This window comes from Lepus europaeus, chromosome 3 (assembly GCF_033115175.1).
Source record: "Lepus europaeus isolate LE1 chromosome 3, mLepTim1.pri, whole genome shotgun sequence".
NCBI lineage: Eukaryota > Metazoa > Chordata > Mammalia > Lagomorpha > Leporidae > Lepus > Lepus europaeus.
The window spans coordinates 142,657,512-142,674,789 of record NC_084829.1 but is presented as its reverse complement, the minus strand read 5'-3'; the positions used below and the strand labels follow the sequence as shown (position 1 = coordinate 142,674,789).

The 17,278-nt window shown below is 35.9% G+C and overlaps 1 protein-coding gene across 1 annotated transcript in view; it reads right to left on the bottom strand.

Moving 5' to 3' along the window:
• The window catches only part of VTA1 (vesicle trafficking 1), a 94,655-nt gene that overhangs the window by 29,865 nt on the left and 47,512 nt on the right, over window positions 1–17,278 (bottom strand). The window contains exon 5 of the mRNA XM_062186850.1: window positions 6,993–7,101. Coding sequence (XP_062042834.1) covers window positions 6,993–7,101 — 109 coding nt within the window. The remainder of the gene's footprint in view (window positions 1–6,992; window positions 7,102–17,278) is intronic.

Sequence of the window (17,278 nt, the reverse complement as noted above, 5' to 3'; positions counted from 1 at the left end):
GCTTGGGAAAGTTATTTATATTCTGTAAGTATTCATTCTTCTAATTCTAAATAGGGATGTCCTTCTACATTCAGAAATTAGGAGGACTACGATAGATAATATTTGCCTAGGTAAAACATTTAGCACTGTGCCTTAAATCTAGCAAGTATAAAATATATTATAAATATTACCTTGTTATAAATATACTAACATTTTTTTTTGACAGGCAGAGTGGACAGTGAGAGAGAGAGACAGAGAGAAAGGTCTTCCTTTTTGCCGTTGGTTCACCCACCAATGGCCGCCGCGCTGCGACCGGCGCACCGCGCTGATCAGATGGCAAGAGCCAGGTGTTTATCCTGGACTCCCATGGGGTGCAGAGCCCAAGCACTTGGGCTATCCTCCACTGCACTCCCTGGCCACAGCAGAGAGCTGGCCTGGAAGAGGGGCAACTGGGACAGAATCAGTGCCCTGACCGGGACTAGAACCCGGTGTGCTGGCGCTGCAAGGCGGAGGATTAGCCTATTGAGCCGCGGCGCCGGCCTATACTAACATTTTTAAGTATATATTTTATTAGACTATACATAACAACTTTGAAGGAATACAGATGAAAGAGATCAGCAGTGTTCAGATGAGAAAACAAAGATGAGCATTTTAAGAGAAGAAATGACTTTAACTAAAGAAAAATGATATTTTTTTTTTTTCCATTAACTTCCCGGGCCATAATAAAGGGTTTACACAGGTGCTAGGGAATGAAATGGCCTCTCCCTCTGCAGTTCATTTGCTGAAGTCCTAATTCTCCATGTGACTACATTTGGATACAGCATCTTTAAGAGGTAATTAAGATTAAATGAGGTCATAAGGGTGGGACTTTAGTCTTAGACAACTGTGAAGAGGAAAGGAGAAATTTCTGTTTCTATCACCAGCATAGCAAGAAGATGGCCAGTTCCAAGGTACAAAGACAGCATGCAAACAGAAATCAACTCCACCAGACCTTAATTGAGAATAGTGAGAAAGTGTTTAAGACATGCAGCCTATGGTTTGCTGTGACAGCCAAATCAAAGGCAGATTCTGTTACAGTGAAATGGGGTGCTGCTATTAAAGAATATTTAAAAATGTGAACATGGTTTTGAGATTGGGTAGAGGCTCAAAGAGTTTTCAGGTGCATGCTAGAAATATCAATTTAAGAGTGATTTTCCTGAGGTCTCAGAATAAGGAGTATGTCATTGGAAATTAGAGGAAGATAATTTTTTTCTTTTATACAATAGCAAAGAACTTGACTAAATTGTCTTCTAGTGTTCTGTGAAATGTGAGATGAAACTATTTTTTAAAATATTTATTTGAATGGCAGACAGAGAGAGGAGAGGAGGGGAGAGTAAGGGAGGAGGGGAGGGGAGGGCAGGGGAAAGAAGGGGAGGAGAGGGGAGTAGAAGGGAGGGGAAAAGAGGGGAAGGGAGGGGAGAGAGAGCTCTTCCATCTGCTGGTTCACTGCCCAGATGGCTGCAATGGTCAGTGCTGGCACAGAGTGAAGCCAGGAGGCAGAAGCTTCTTCGAAGGCTCCCACGTGGATAGCAGGGGCCCAAGCACTTGGGCCATCCTTTGCTGCTTTTTCCAGGCCATCGGCAGAGAGCTGGATGGGAAGTGGAGCATCTGGGACTGCCCATATGGGATGCTGGCATTGCAGGCAATTACTTCACCTGCCACACCACACAATCCCTTTTCTGAAACTGGGTATTTAGCAGAGATTTCTAAGCAAAGTATTTAAGAAGCAGCTTGGCCCTTATTACTTATAGTAAAATGCAAAATGAAAGAGAAAAAACTTAAGAAGTAATTATTATGTAAAAGGGTATCAGAACTTGGAAATTTGTAAAATTCTTACTCCATCTATATTGCAAAAAACAAGAAAGCTTTTTGAAGAGAACACTTAGGGTGTGGCTGAACAACAATTTAATAAAGAGAGATCATGGGTGAGACCCAAAGATTTATTTATCTTAGCAGAAGCCAGGAATTGATATGGGAATATAACAGCAAAAAAACTGCCAGAAGGGACTAAAGAGTACTGAAAACAAACAAAAAACAAAAAACAAAAAACTCAGAAAAACAGAAGGGAAGCCTGTTACATTTCTTATATATAAAGTATTGAATATGGAGCTATTTAGCAGCAAGTGTGTACCTATTCTTTAAGAAAAAGGAAGAATGACTCCAAACACAATTGTAATATCATCAGGGCTACCTCTATGGTTTCAACATAGGATTATCTCTATTTCAACAGGCTAAAATTCCTCTAACCATAGCTACAGGGGCAGGGCCCTCTGGCCTGCAGACTTAGGGCTGATCTGTAAGGTGCAACTATCACCCCAATGATTCCAGAAAGCAGAGCACTGACTCAAATTAAAATATTTTCAAAACTTAAACTCTAATGAAATTTGCCTTGCTAGGTTTTGAATTTGCTTGGAACCTGTTTTTCTTCTCTTCTTTTTGATTTCTCCATTTTTAGGATGGGAATGTCTATACTAACTATGCCTATTCCACGAGTGTATTTCTGTATTTATTTCTGTATTTTGGAAACACATAATCTGTTTGGATTCACAGATTCACAGGTGGAGGGCAATTTTACCTCAGGATGAACTGTACCCTCAATCTTTACCACTTAACTTAATTTAGAGGCTATTTAGAGGAGACTTTGGTCTTTAGACTTTAGAATTGATGTTGGAATTTATTACCATTTTTCAGATGGAAAGAATGTATTTTGTAGGTAATAATGTCATGAATTTTTGGAGGGCCAGGTATAAAATACCATGGGCTGAAATATGTCCCTCCAAAAATTCACATGTCACCTGGATGTGATTTTATCAGGAAATAGGTGCTTAGAAAGTAATTATTTAAGTGTGTCATAAGGATAGGGCTCTAATCTAGTAAGACTATGGCCTTCTAGAAAAAGGAAGGCAGAAGGCTCTCATTTCACCATGTGAGTTTAGAGAGAGAAAGCAGCTGTCTAAAAGCCGGGAAGAGGGTTTTACTAGAAACCAAACCTTGTGAGATCTTGATATTGATTCTTCTAGCCTCCAGACTGTGAGAAACTAAATTTATGTTAATTTACTATGCTATTTTGTTATGGAAGCCTGACAACATTAAGGTGAGTAGGAAATAAAACTGAAAAAATACTAGTGGTGTCAGATAGTGGTGATTCTTGTTGGTAGGTTAAAGATCTTGAATATTTTCTTGTGGAAAGCTGGAAACAGTAAGCAGTGGAACTGACATAAAAACATCTCATATTATGGACAGTTACTAAATTAGTAAATAAATGAATATACAACACATTCCAGAATATTAAATGAAAAATAAATGTTGCAGCAAGAACATTTCACTTCAAATTTCCTAAGAAATAATGCAAAAACTTAATGTTTTAGAGTACTCAATTTTAAACACTACACAATCTTAGTATTATATTATTTTTGCTACATTGTTAATGAAAAGAATACAGAAATTAGAGAAGTATTTTATATGAAAAAAACTTTAAAATTTAGATCATGAAGTGTGCTTTAGGGATAAACAAGAGTAAATTAACCTTGAAATGTTGTATGGAAGTATATATTTCTAAGAGATGAACTGCAAAATAAACTATACCAAGTATTCAGATGTAAAAGTGCAGTGTTTCTTTTTTACTGAGTGTCACTATAAAGTTCTTATAGTCTTCTGAATAGATAAACAGAAGAGTTTTCCTTTCTTCCTCACTCAAGTTTTTAAACTTTCAGTGAAGTGTAGTTTACATATAGTAAAATTCATGCTTTTTAGGTATATAGCATTGAAGAACTGAAATACAATGTGCAACTAGCACCATAGCCATAATATGGAATATTTACATTATTCTCCAAATTTTCCCATTCATCTTTGTAGTAAATCCCCTCCCCTCACCTCCAAGTGCTCCCTGACTTGATTCTTGTTTATACAGCACTATCTTTTTTTTTTTTTTTTTTTTTTTTCTGACAGGCAGTGTGGATAGTGAGAGAGAGACAGAGAGGAAGGTCTTCTTTTTTGCCGTTGGTTCACCCTCCAATGGCCGCTACAGCTGGCGCATCTCGCTGATCTGAAGCCAGGAGCCAGGTGCTTCTCCTGGTCTCCCATGCAGGTGCAGGGCCCAAGCACTTAGGCCATCCTCCACTGCCTTCCCGGGCCATAGCAGAGAGCTGGCCTGGAAGAGGGGAAACTGGGATAGAATCCAGCGCCCCAACCGGGACTAGAACCCGGTGTGCCGGCGCCGCAAGGCAGAGGATTAGCCTGTTAAGCCACGGCGCCGGCCTACAGCACTAGCTTTTCCATAATGTCCAGAAAGGCAATCTCATAATGTATAGCTGTTTGTTTTAGGCCTTTTAGGACTTTAAGACTTAGTCCATATTAATGCGTATAACAGCTCCTAGCTTTTAACTGCTGACTAGTATTTCACTGCAAGGATGCTTAACAACTTATTGATCCATTCATAAACTGGGAGCATTTAGAGTATTTCTGGTTTTTGGCAATTACATATAAAGTTGCTATTAACATTCATGTACAAGTGTTTGGGTGAACATATATTTTTATTTCTCTTGAATAAACACCTAGGAGGAGGATTGCCAGCTCTTGTTTTAAGACTATGATTAATTTTAAATACAACTTTTTCTCATAAGTAATGTATCAGAGTTCTAGCTGCTTAATGTCCTTGCTAGCACTTGGTACTATCAGTTTGTTAAATTTTAGCCCTAAGTGTATAGAGTAACTTATGGTGATTTTGTTTTTCAGTAAGGATGAAAAATTTCAATATTTTCTTCTGTGTTTATTTGTCACCTATTTTTTGTTTTAAATTTTAATTGTTTTATTTATTTGAAAAGGTGAGAGAGACAAAGATAAATACACACACACACACAAACACAGTGTTAGGGGGAGAGGGGGAAAGAGGGAGAGAGGGAGAGAGGGAGAGAGGGAATATCTTCTATCTGCTGGTTTATTCCAGAAACGCCTGTAACAGCTGGGGCTGGATCAGGCCAAAGGTCAGGAACCTAGAATTCAATTTGGGTCTTTTATGTGCATGACAGAACCCAACTACTTGAGCCAACGTCTGTTGCCTCCCAGGATGCACATTAGCAGGAAGCTGGAATCAGAAGTGGAGTTGGCACTAACTCAGGCACTTCAATATAGGATGCAGGCATTCTGAGCTATGTCTTAACCACTGTGCCAAAGACCTTTCCCAGCTATCTACTCATTCTTAAATGATATATGGAATATTAAACACAGTTGTCATCTTTTGTAAGTGGATACTGCCTTTTACAGATATGTATCTCACCTATGCAAAACTGCAATCCAGGACTGGAAAACTGAGAAAAACACATATGCAGAGAATACTAAAGGCTGAAAGAACTAAAATATTGTTCATTTCATCAGTGCATATTCACTTATGTGGTACTGACTGAGAAAGCACACACTCATAAAACTCGAGGCAATAGATTTGCATAGAATAATGTCAAAAAGCAACTCTACTACCAGGGCCAGTTGGTTTCACAAAAGTTTTCTATCCCTAGAAACTTAAAGAGGAGATAATTCCAAGGCTGTTGAAAATGTTTCAAAGTATAGCAAGAGACCAAAAAACATTCTATATTTATGATGCAAGCATATCATTGGATATGAGAGTACTTCAAAAAGTTTGAGGGAAATAGAATTAAAATAAATATTTATTTTGGTAGAAAATAATTTTGAACTCCATGTGAATGAATCCAGAAAATTCATGGAATATGCCTATTATGAAGAAATGAGGCATGGATCTCAAAATTTTTTACAGCAAAATTAATTTACCCTTTAATTCTTTTTTACATGAAATTTTGCACTTTTGTCCTTAAAATTTTTTTTTCATTAAGATATTAATATAAAAATCACAAATGATACTATAGGAGTGAACTGCATCCATTAGCATAATAAAATACTATATGATGACCAAGTGGGGTTTACTACACAATGCAAAGTTAGTTCAATACTGGACAATCTTTTAACACAATCCACTAAAATAAGATATCTAAGGAGACAGAGTGATGTTAGTCAATTATGGCTAGTGGGCTAGTTGCCTGTTTTATGGTTTTATCCTTGATATTGTCTATGGCTACTTTTGTACTACAATAGCAGAGATGAACAGTTGTAAAAAGCCTAAATATTTACTATCTGATCCTTTAAGAAAAAGTTTATCAATATTAGATGATCATCTTCAAAGATGTCTGAAAGTTGTAAAATGAAATGGCAAGGATCATTTGGAATTTCCTCAGTTTAGAACAAAGCTTGTTAGCTTTTAACCATCTATTCCTATTTGTCTAATCAAGAAAAACAAGTGAAAACATTTTTCCTTTTCAATTCCATCAAAAATTAACCAAAAGCCAAATGAAATAACAAGATCTTCATTTATTCATGACTAAATTTTGTAAAGTTAGTATTTGATGGAAATTTCCTTGTATATATTGTTAAAAACAAAAATCTAGATGCAGAACAGTATGAATTATCAATTGTGTGAAAAAAGGGAGGACCCCTATTTGCTTGTAAATTCATTAAAATGATGGATTTAAAAACAGTATTTACTTATTTGAATTTTGGTAGAATCTAGAAGATGGGAGATGAAGTGGCACACTTTCCATTTTTAACCTGTACTCTAATTTTTGAACCATATGAATATTATTTATCTTCCTTGCTCAAACAACAAAAAACACCTCATATGATTCAAGCAGATCTATTTAAAAAATGAGCTATTTCTGCCTCACAAACATTATATAAATTACAAATGGATTACCTTTCCTATGTAGGAATGAAAAATGACTCTGATGACAGGAGAAGCCAAGTCTCTGTTTTGACATTGACAGATCTGACAGCAGTTATTTATTCCTAGTTTTCATAGATTTTAGACCTGATAGAAACAAAATCATACTGTTCCTTCAAAAATTTCTGAATGATCTATGAAAAATTATGATACTACTAAATCATTTCACTTAGAATAAATAAACACATACCATTATCTTCCTCAATTCCAACAGGGCCTGCTTGAGGAGTCTCCCCATTCTTTAAGCAATTATGGATATATGTTGCCTTCCACCTTGCATACTTTCTGTGTTTCACATTCTAAAAAAGAATAATTTTATATAAATATTAGATGATGGGAAAGAGAAAAACAAGCATTTTCGATGACCTATATAATATTTTTGAAATAAAATCCATTTTTAGAATCTCCTAACTCTATTACTGGATTCTACAAACCTTCTAGGGCTTGATAGACTTCATGAAAATTTATCTTCCTCAAGACACAATTATAGTTCTCTTTTATGGTTTCACATGAAAGGTCGGCAGTAGAAATAGGAGTATATCCATCCAGTCACTACCTGATCAGGTCTTCTTTCATTATACCATCTACCAGATTTCCTAGAAGACAATGACTCCTGTTATATAGCCAATGTTGTTATCTACCTATACACATGTCCATGGCTCTAAAAACCTTGATCATTCTTAATCAAGCTAGTATTTTGTTTCTAATATCCAACTGACTGTGACATCTGCACTTGGACGTCTCACAAACAATTGAAATTAACTTGACTAAAACCACTCGCCATACCTACCCCACTGGCTAACAAGCACTTCATCCTCTCATGTCCGATTATGTGGGAATAATTTTTTGGCATCTCTTTTATTCTTTGTCCTTCTTTGCATTCCTTCATGTATTTCTCCAGTTGATCTCACTTCTGAAACATACTCTGAATTGGTCTTCATCACCCGATCTGCTCTGCAATATACTTTTTCTGTTCTAGCCCTACCCCCACCACATTTTCCCTACATACATCCAGTACTCTGCTCTTTCTAAAATATAAATTCACTCAAGTCAATCTTTTCAGTGGTTTGTTTATACACTTAAAAAAAAAAAAAAAACCTACAATTTGGTCCTTGATTGTTCAATTTCTTGTCAATGTCCTTATGCCATTTATTCACTGCCATTCTGTGATGTGGGCATTTTTTTCTGTGTTTACACAAGCCAATATTCACACAAACTTGTTTTCCCTTCCTTTTTTCTCATAAGTAAACTGACCAGTACTCACTATACTAGGTACTGGGGATAACAGGAGGAATGAATCAGGCATGCACATTAGAGTCCAAGGTGAAAGCCAGGTAGTAAGTGCTATCCCTAAATGTTCCTGTTTTATTGAAGTCCCATAATCTTTCTTCTCCTTTTTTTTCTTAGGGTTTTATAATTTCACCATTATGAGATTACGAAATGCCATGCCAAAAGTAAAATGACTTGCCCTGGGTCACACTATTTTAGTAGTAAAGCCACTCAATTTAGGGCTTTGGTCACCTACACTTATCACACTACAGCTTTCAGTTGAGAGGAAATATGTGGACTGATGGAAAATGGACTTTTAAAGCTCAGCTACTTAATGTGTACTAATGTAATATATATTTTGGTAGATACACAGGATCATTTTGAAAATAAATGAATAAATAGCTTAGCAAGGTTTAAACTGCTTTCTTTGGGAGCTTTAAAAATAAGCCAAATTTTCGTTGATCTGTAACTTAATCCCGTCTAAAGACACAATGGGAAAAGAGTACCATAATGACTTCAGAAGGTTTTCTTCTGTCCCAATTTTATAGAATGAATTAGGTGGAGAAATTTAAAGCACCTTGAAGTTCTTCATTAGTGTTTTAGAAGTTTGAGAAAGGATTAATTTAAGCCAAAAAGCGTTCATTTCATTAGGCACATTTTTGAAAACTGTCCCAAACGGAAATATAGCAGTAAAGTATTTTTGACTCCATACTGTTTCTAAGATATTACTACTCCCACAAACTTGTGTGCATAACATTTACAAGAAAATTCTGGCAGTTTTAACTTTAACAAATCTTCTTTGGAATAAAGAATACTACATATTATACAACATTTTAAAAGGAAATTTTTAAGATGTCAATATTTCTTAAATCTATGAAATTCCTTTTGGCTGATTAGACATCCTTTCTGGGAAACAGGAATTACAAAAGGAACTTTGATTTTTGTGCCTGGCCTCTAAGTTCCTGTTTTGTAACTAGATTGATGAAAATCACTGACAACTGCAGATTTCAGCCACTACAGTCAGCAGTAGTATATGAGTTTTCATTTAATTTTAAATTAATTTTCACTTGCCACAGTGACAAATGACCTCAAATACAGGCCATAAAAAGTATTCTCAAAATGAGCACATAAACAGACATTTTGAGATTTGATTATTGTTTACATTATTCTCTTGAGGAATAGTGGTTTTTCTACTTACTAACTGTTGAATTCTTTACTCCTTATAGGGTTAAGCTTGTGACTTTAAAATAAACTGAAAGTATATAATTGTAAAAATTAAAAAAAATAAGAAAGGAAGGAGGAGGGTGGGTGGGAAGATGGGCCGGAGGGCGAGAAGTATCATTATGCTATTAAATCTGTATGTATGAAATACATGAAATTTGTTCACCTTATAAAAGTATTTTTTTTAAATCCAGTATATATAAGAAGCACATAAGTATAATATATATTTTTGACTGAAACAATCGAAAAATCCATTTAAACCATTTTCCAGCAGCAAATCAAAACTCTGATTTGAAGAAAAGTTTTGTATTAGTTGTCTTCATTTCTTCATCTTCAATTTTCTCTTGAACCCATTCAAGTTTTTATCCTCATTAATTACTGTAAATGTTTTTGTCATGGTTACTGATCACTTCTACATTGTTAAATCTAATGCTTAGACATTATCTTTCTTGATAACTCCATCAGCATGAGAAGACGATCATCTTCCAAGCTCTGAGATTCCCTTTTCACTTGGTTTCCTATTTATTGAGGTCCACAGGCTTGCCACTTAGTTCACTGGTGCTCCTCCAATGCCTTGTACTGGTTCTTTTTCATGTTCCATGGTCTGCAGTGCCACAAACTTCAGTTGTTAGACTCCTGATCTATGTTTTACCTCCTCATGTCATCAACTCCAAAATTTCTACCTTCTGTTCAGACCTCTCCTCTGAACTTAAGGACTTGACATTTTACTCATATGTCTTATAGCCTATAGCCTGCTATAATTTCAAACCACTTACTTACTTTCCCCCCTTGAATCTCTTCATCCACCTGTCAGTAAAACTCCATTTTTAAGTTGTGCAAGCCCAAACCCCAGAGTCATTTTTGAGTCTTCTATTTCTCTCTTCTAAGATTCAAAGTGAAGCTCTTAAATTTTGCCAGCTCTGTATTCTAAGTATATTCAGAATCCATTTCTTTGTTCCTCTAGTGCAAATTCTGGTGTGAACCAAAATTATTTTTCATCTTCATTGTTTAGTAATGCACTAATGGATCTCCTTTTTTCCACTCTTGCCCATTTTAGTGAAAGGAATACTATTTTAAAAACACAAGCCAAATCTTATCAATTCTTTCTAAACTCCAACTTCCTTCACGCATCTCCTATCAATCTCCTTTCTACTTTGGATTCAGTCACATTGTCCTTGCTTTTTCTTGAACCTGAACAGGCAGCAGGTTACAACCTCAAAACTTTGTACTTCACCTCATTTGAAACATCTGTGTTATCTCCTTCAAGGCTTTGCTAAAATTGCCTTCTTAGTGAGTTCTTCCCCAATACCTTACTTAAAAATTGACCTCTTTATCCCCAACCTGAATTTCTACATGGCATTTTATCATTTAACACAATACATGTTTTGCTTATTGTCTGTTTACACTACAGGGATGTGATTCCTGTGAAGGCAGAGAGTTTGTTCATTGGTGCATTGCTAATGCCTACAACCAGTGCCTAGTACACAGGTTTTAACAAATATTTAGTGCATAAATAAATGGGTATTAAATTCTGGAATCCATGCCTTTATCAAGCTCTAAAAGCTGGTTTTCCTGGAAGCACATTATGAAAAACATAGAGCTGAAGCAAAGTACCTTTTGCAAATAAAAGAAAATGTATGCATTAAACTTGAGAACATAGTTCAACTTAGGCTTGCAGGGAAGAGTCAGTAGGTAGGGTTAAGGGTATCTGTGAAGCTTCTTAAATTATATGCAATACATACATTAGTGGGAGAGAATACAAACCTTTTATAAAATTTTCAAAGTAATAAGTGACACAAACAGAGGAATAATTTCTAAGTGGGTGCTGAAATCAATTATATTTACAGTTTTAGTTCCTCAATTATGTTAAGTATATTATACAAATAAGGGTTCTATACGACTCCCAGAAACAATGAGACAAAATATAATGAGAAATATCTGAAAAAAAAATGTTAAAACAAATTGATTACCACAATGAGTCAGATACTAAAGTATTTTTGAGAGAGTATTTTTTTAGAAATTCAATATTTTATACTTTAGCATTTTTCAAAGCAACTAGAATTTCATGCAACAAGTTTTAAAAAGGAAAGTGAAATCATACCAAATTTTAATTGTAATCTTATATGCAAATACTTAATTTTAACACCTATTTTTATCAAGATATTGGAATATATATTTCAATCAGTCATTTTCCAAACAAGGTATCGGTGTTAACTGTTTGATACATCAATTTATGGGGGTAAGAAAAGGAAACAACATTAACTACCTTTTGTATATATATTTTTAAAAGATTTATTTTTTATTTGAAAGTCAGAGTTACACAGAGAGAGGAGAGGCAGAGAGAGAGGTCTTCCGTCCGATGTTTCACTCCCCAGATGGCCACAACAGCTGGAGCTTTGCCGATCTGAAGCCAGGAGCTTCTTCCAAGTCTCCCATGCAGGTGCAAGGGCTCAAGGACATGGGCCATGTTCCACTGCTTTCCCACACCCTAGCAGAGAGCTAGACTGGAAGAGCAGCAGCTGGGACTAGAACCAGCACCCATATGGGAAGCCGGCGCTTCAGGCCAGGGCATTAACCCACTGCACCACAGCGTCGGCCCCAACTATCTTTTGAAAATAACTGTCTTCATCAGTTTTAATAGTGGTACAAGATACTCCCACCATATACCTATTACTCAGATTCTCTCATTGTTTACATTTTGAATTTATCAATCTATTTATATATATATATATATATATATATATATATATATATATCGTTTTCCTCTACCCTGTAAGTTGGAGTCACTGTGTTCCTTTACTCTTACCTTATGCATTCTCTAAGACCGATCTCATATACTTTGGCTATCAAAATAAGGAAATTTAACACCATTGCCTAATATCAGTCCTAATAAATATTGTCAATGGCCCCAATAATGTTCTCTGTAGTTATTTCTCCCTCCTGACAAGATCTAACCTAAGGAGAAAAGGAGAATGCACAGTACTTAGTGGTAATGTCATTCTAGCCTCAATATGGAACAGCCTTTGTATTTCTTTTGTATTTCTTAACCACGACATTAACAAAAAAGTTAGCTTATATGTAAAAGGTTTGTTGATTTGGATTTTCTGACATTTTCTCACAATCTGGTTCAAGTAACATTTTTAACAGGATTACTACTAAGTTACTTTTCTTTCTTAGGTCATCTTAGGATGCATGTGACATTGGTGGCATTCAGTTTGATGAGTTGGTTAAAGAGGTAAATGGGGACTTTTCCTCCATAGACTATTTTTCTCTTTGAAATTAATAAGCAATTGGAGGGGTAATAGTTAGAAATTAATATAAACAACATATCCACATGTCCTTCAAATTTCCACCCATTACTTTTTTTTTTTTTTTTAAGATTTATTTATTTATTTGAAAGTCAGAGTTACACAGAGAGGCAGAGAGAGAGGTCTTCTACCCGATGGTTCACGCCCCAACTGGCGACAATGGCCAGAGCTGGGCAGATCCGAAGCCAGGAGCCTCTTCTGGGTCTCCCACATGGGTGCAGGGGCCCAAAGACTTGGGCCATATTCCACTGCTTTTCCAGGCCACAGCAGAGACCCGGATCAGAAGTGGAGCAGCCTAGTCTCAAACCAGTGCCCATATGGGATGTCACCGCTTCAGGCCAGGGCGTTAACTAGCTGTGCCACAGCGCCAGCCCCTACCACCCATTACTTTTAAAGTCCACTGATAATTTCCTAACTTCATCATTACTTCTGTATTTATTACAAGTTGAAAAACCCTTATCCAAAATGCTTTGGACTAGAAGTGATTTGGATTTTTGAATCTGACAAACTATGTAATATCTGCATAGACTTTACCATAAGTGCATCTTTGATATAAAAATCCAAAATTCAAAATGCTTCCAAATCTGAAGCTTTTGAATATCAAGTCAACACTCAAAAATTTCAAATTCCAGATTCTAGATTAGAAATGTTCTAATTGTAGATAAGACTTCTGTTTTTTTTTTCTTTTTTCCTAAAATTTGTTTTATTTATTTGTAAGAGTTACAGAGAGAGGTAGAGACGAAAGAGAGAGGTCTTCCATCCGCTGGCTCACTCCCCAAATGGCTGCAATGGCTGGAGCTGGGCTGATCCGAAGCCAGGAGCCAGGAGCTTCTTCTGGGTCTCCCACATGGGTGCAGGAGCCCAAAGACTTGGGCCATCCCCTGCTGCTTTTCCAGGTGCATTAATAGGGAGCTGAATCAGTAGAGAAGCCAGGACTAAAACTGATGCCCATATGTGATGCTGGCCAGGACTTTTACCCGCTGTGCCACAGTACTGGCCACATAAATAAGACTTTTAGTATAAAGAGCCTTCTTTGTCTTCCATTTTTTTTTCTTTCATTTATTTTATTGCTTGTGTCTGTACAGTTCCACAGATTCCTACTTTACTCAATGGATTATCACCTACTACTATCATTCATTTTGTCCCTGAATTGGATAGTGGGAGTCCTTTTAAACTGGTCCTGGTCCCAATTATGATAAATGGTTCTGTTTTTTGGCACAAGAATGTCTAGCTTCATCTAGTGATTTCTCTAGCCAGCTGTAGATTCAAGTTTTGTACAAGCATCTAGGTTTCATTTATAGGAAAACAACACTGAAAACTTAGTGGGTGTGATTTCTATGAGCTTCTTGCTACTGGTGATTGCTTCTGAGTTCTCTCAGTATACAGATGTTGGGATTGCCTTATATATCTATTCATCAAATATATATATTTTTAAAAATATTTATTTATTTGAAAGACTTAATGAGGAAGAGGGAGGGAGGAAGGGTGTAAGGAGGGAGAGAGATCGATCACGCATGGCTGGTTCACTACCCAGGTGCCTCCAATGGCCAGGGCTGGGCCAGGCCAAAGCCAGAAGTCAGGGAATTCATCTGGGTTTCTTACTTGGGTGGCAGGGGCCCAAACACTTGGGCCTTCTTTCTTTGTTTTTCCCAGGCCATTAGCAGGGAGCTGGATTGGATGTAGAGTAGCTAGGACATGAACTGGTGCCCAAATGGGATACTGGTGTTGTAGGCAGCAGTTTTACCCACTAAGCTATAATGCCATCAAATATATATTTTTAAAAATATTTATTTATTTGAAAGGCAGAGTTACACAGATAGAGAAGGAGAGGCAGAGAGAGAGAGAGAGGTCTTCCATCCTCTGGTTTACTACCCAAATGGCTGCAACAGCCGGATCTGTGCCGATCTGAAGCTAGGAGCTTCCTTGGAGTCTCCCACACAGGTGCAGGGCCCAGAGACTTGGGCCATTTTCCATTGCTTTCCCAGGTCATAGCAGAAAGCTGTATAGGAAGTGGAGCAGCCAGGACTCGAAATAGTGCTCATAGGGGATACTGGCACTGCAAGTGGCAGTTTTACCTGCTACGCCACAGTGCTGGACCCTCAAATATATTTTTAAAAGAGTGAATATGAATACTATTTCTCTAATTCCAATCCAATAAAATTCAATCTAGTTTCTCCTTTTCCACACTGAAACTAATTTCCCCAAAAGTGAGAAAGCTGTATCCTTCAATTTATTTACCTTAAGCAGATTTACAACTATCAACCCATATCAAGATAAACAAAACCTATAAACAGTAGTTCAATATTTATTTTTCTAGTAAAATAGCTGTAACTTAAGATGTATAAATCTTAGGTGAGTACTCTGATGTTCTGACTATATCCTTACCTGTGTAAACCATATTCCTATCAATACATACCATTTCTAGGTCCCTAAAAAGTTCCTTTATATACCTTCCCATGTCAATTTCCCTTAACACCCACCCTCAAAAAGATTTTCCGCTTTTTTTCACTAGAATTAACTTATCCACTGCAGTTGATTATAAAAGGAGGGAACCCTACAGTGAAGATTTTTCTCACTTTTCCACTGCTTGACATAACATCTACAAGTTTTCCATGCTGTAGGCTATACCAGTAGACAGTTCCTTTTTATATATCTGAATAACATCACAATTTGTTTATCAGTTCTGTGATGATGGATATCTGGGTTGTTTCCAGCTTTGGGTTATTATGAATAAACTTCTATGAGCCCTCTTCAACAAGTCTTTTTCTGGACATGTGTTTTCATTTCTCTTGGATAAATACCAGAAAAAGGAACTGCTGGGTAAAAGGTTAGGAGTATGTTTATCTTTACAAAAATCTGCCAAATCTTTACCCAAAGTGGTTTTAACATGTAACATTTCCACCATGCAATGTTATGAAAGCGTTGTTTCTCTACATTTGATGTGCCCTATCTTTATTCATTTTACTGATTTTAAAAAACTATAATATCAATGACTAAGAGAGGATGTTAAAAATCTCTCACAACAATTATGAGTTTGTATTTTTTAAAAATTACAGTCAATTTTTGTTTCATGTAGCTTGAAATTCTTATTAGGGCACAGGCATTTGTAACAATAATATATTCTTGATGAAATGACCCATTTATTATTATGAAATGTCTCATCCCATTTTACCTCTAATAATACATCTTAACAGTCTACTTTATGGAATTTTGTTCACTTATATCTGTATTGAATGTCTTTTTCCATGCTTTCATTTTCAAAATGTCTGTTTTTGGTTTTAGAGATTAGCCCTAGTAAAAACAGCATACAGTAAATATTTGCCTTTTAAATTCATTCTAAAAATCTCTACTTTTAAACTGGAGTGTTAGTCTATTTATATTCATAGTGTGTCTTGATAAAGCTGTACTTAGGTCTAAAGTTTGCTCCTTGTTTTTTATTAGTCTCATCTGTTTTTGGTTTCCTCTATTTTCCTTCTCTGTTTTCAGTTTATCCAATATAAGTATAGCTAGTTATTTGTATTTTATAGTCATACATCATTTAGAGAGATGAAAAATAGTTTTTTAAATTTAGCTACATTACTGTGTATTTTTCATATTCCTCTCCATATCCAAATTTCCATTCAGTAGCATTTTTCTTCAAACTGAAAAAGCTTCCTTCAACTGTTCTTTGCAGATCCATTAGTGGTATGTTTTAGTTTTATCTTCATTTTCTGGAAGCACAGCTTGCTGTTTATACAGTTCTGCACTGATGGATTTATTTGTTCTTGTTCGTTTGTCCAGCCAGTATTTTAAAATATGTTATATCATTATAACATATTTTTTTTCCTCAACCATCCTTCAAAGCATTGTTAATCCTTTGTATAATGTGTTATTTTTATAAGATTGCTTTTCAAGATTTTCTTTCATCACTGGAATTCACTGATTTGACTCTGATGTTCTTTGGTGTGATTTTCTCCTTATTTATCTTCCTTGAGTTTCATTAGCTTTCTTGGATCTGTAACCACTTCTTCACCTAATTTGGAAAAACTGTAAGTATTCTTCAAATATATTTTCTTTTGATTCTGGTTTTGTACTCCAATTGCACGTTAGACTTCTAAATATAGAAGCAATAATATATAATGTCTTTATATTTTTAGTAAGTTTATCTTAATACAAAGTGAATATTTAAGATTGATAGGTTTAGGTTAGTTTCCATTAAAACTTTCAAGTATTCACTGACAACCTCTCTAAATATAGTATACTAGGACATTATTAAAACATTACTATTCATTGTTGTATGAGAGAGCTATGCTTCAGACTCAGGTTACAGGCTGCAATCAACAATGAATACAAATTCATATTTAACTTTTATATATTTTATTTATTTGAAAGCAGAAAGCAAGAGAAAAAGAGAGCGCTCTCATTCCCTGGCTCACAACTCAAATGCTTAAAACAGCCAGGGCTGGGAACTCAATTTGTTTCTCACATGGATGGCAAGGACCCAGGTACCTGAACCATTATCTGCTGCCTCCCTGGGTACACATGAGCAGAAAGCTGGACTCTGGGGTGGAACTAACCACTAGGCCAAATGCCCACCCCTAATTTAGTATTCAGAATGGTCCACTTCAAAATTCCCTTTTGTGTATGTCAAAGATATTAAAACATCAGCAATTTCATGTGAGTTAATCTAATGCATTTA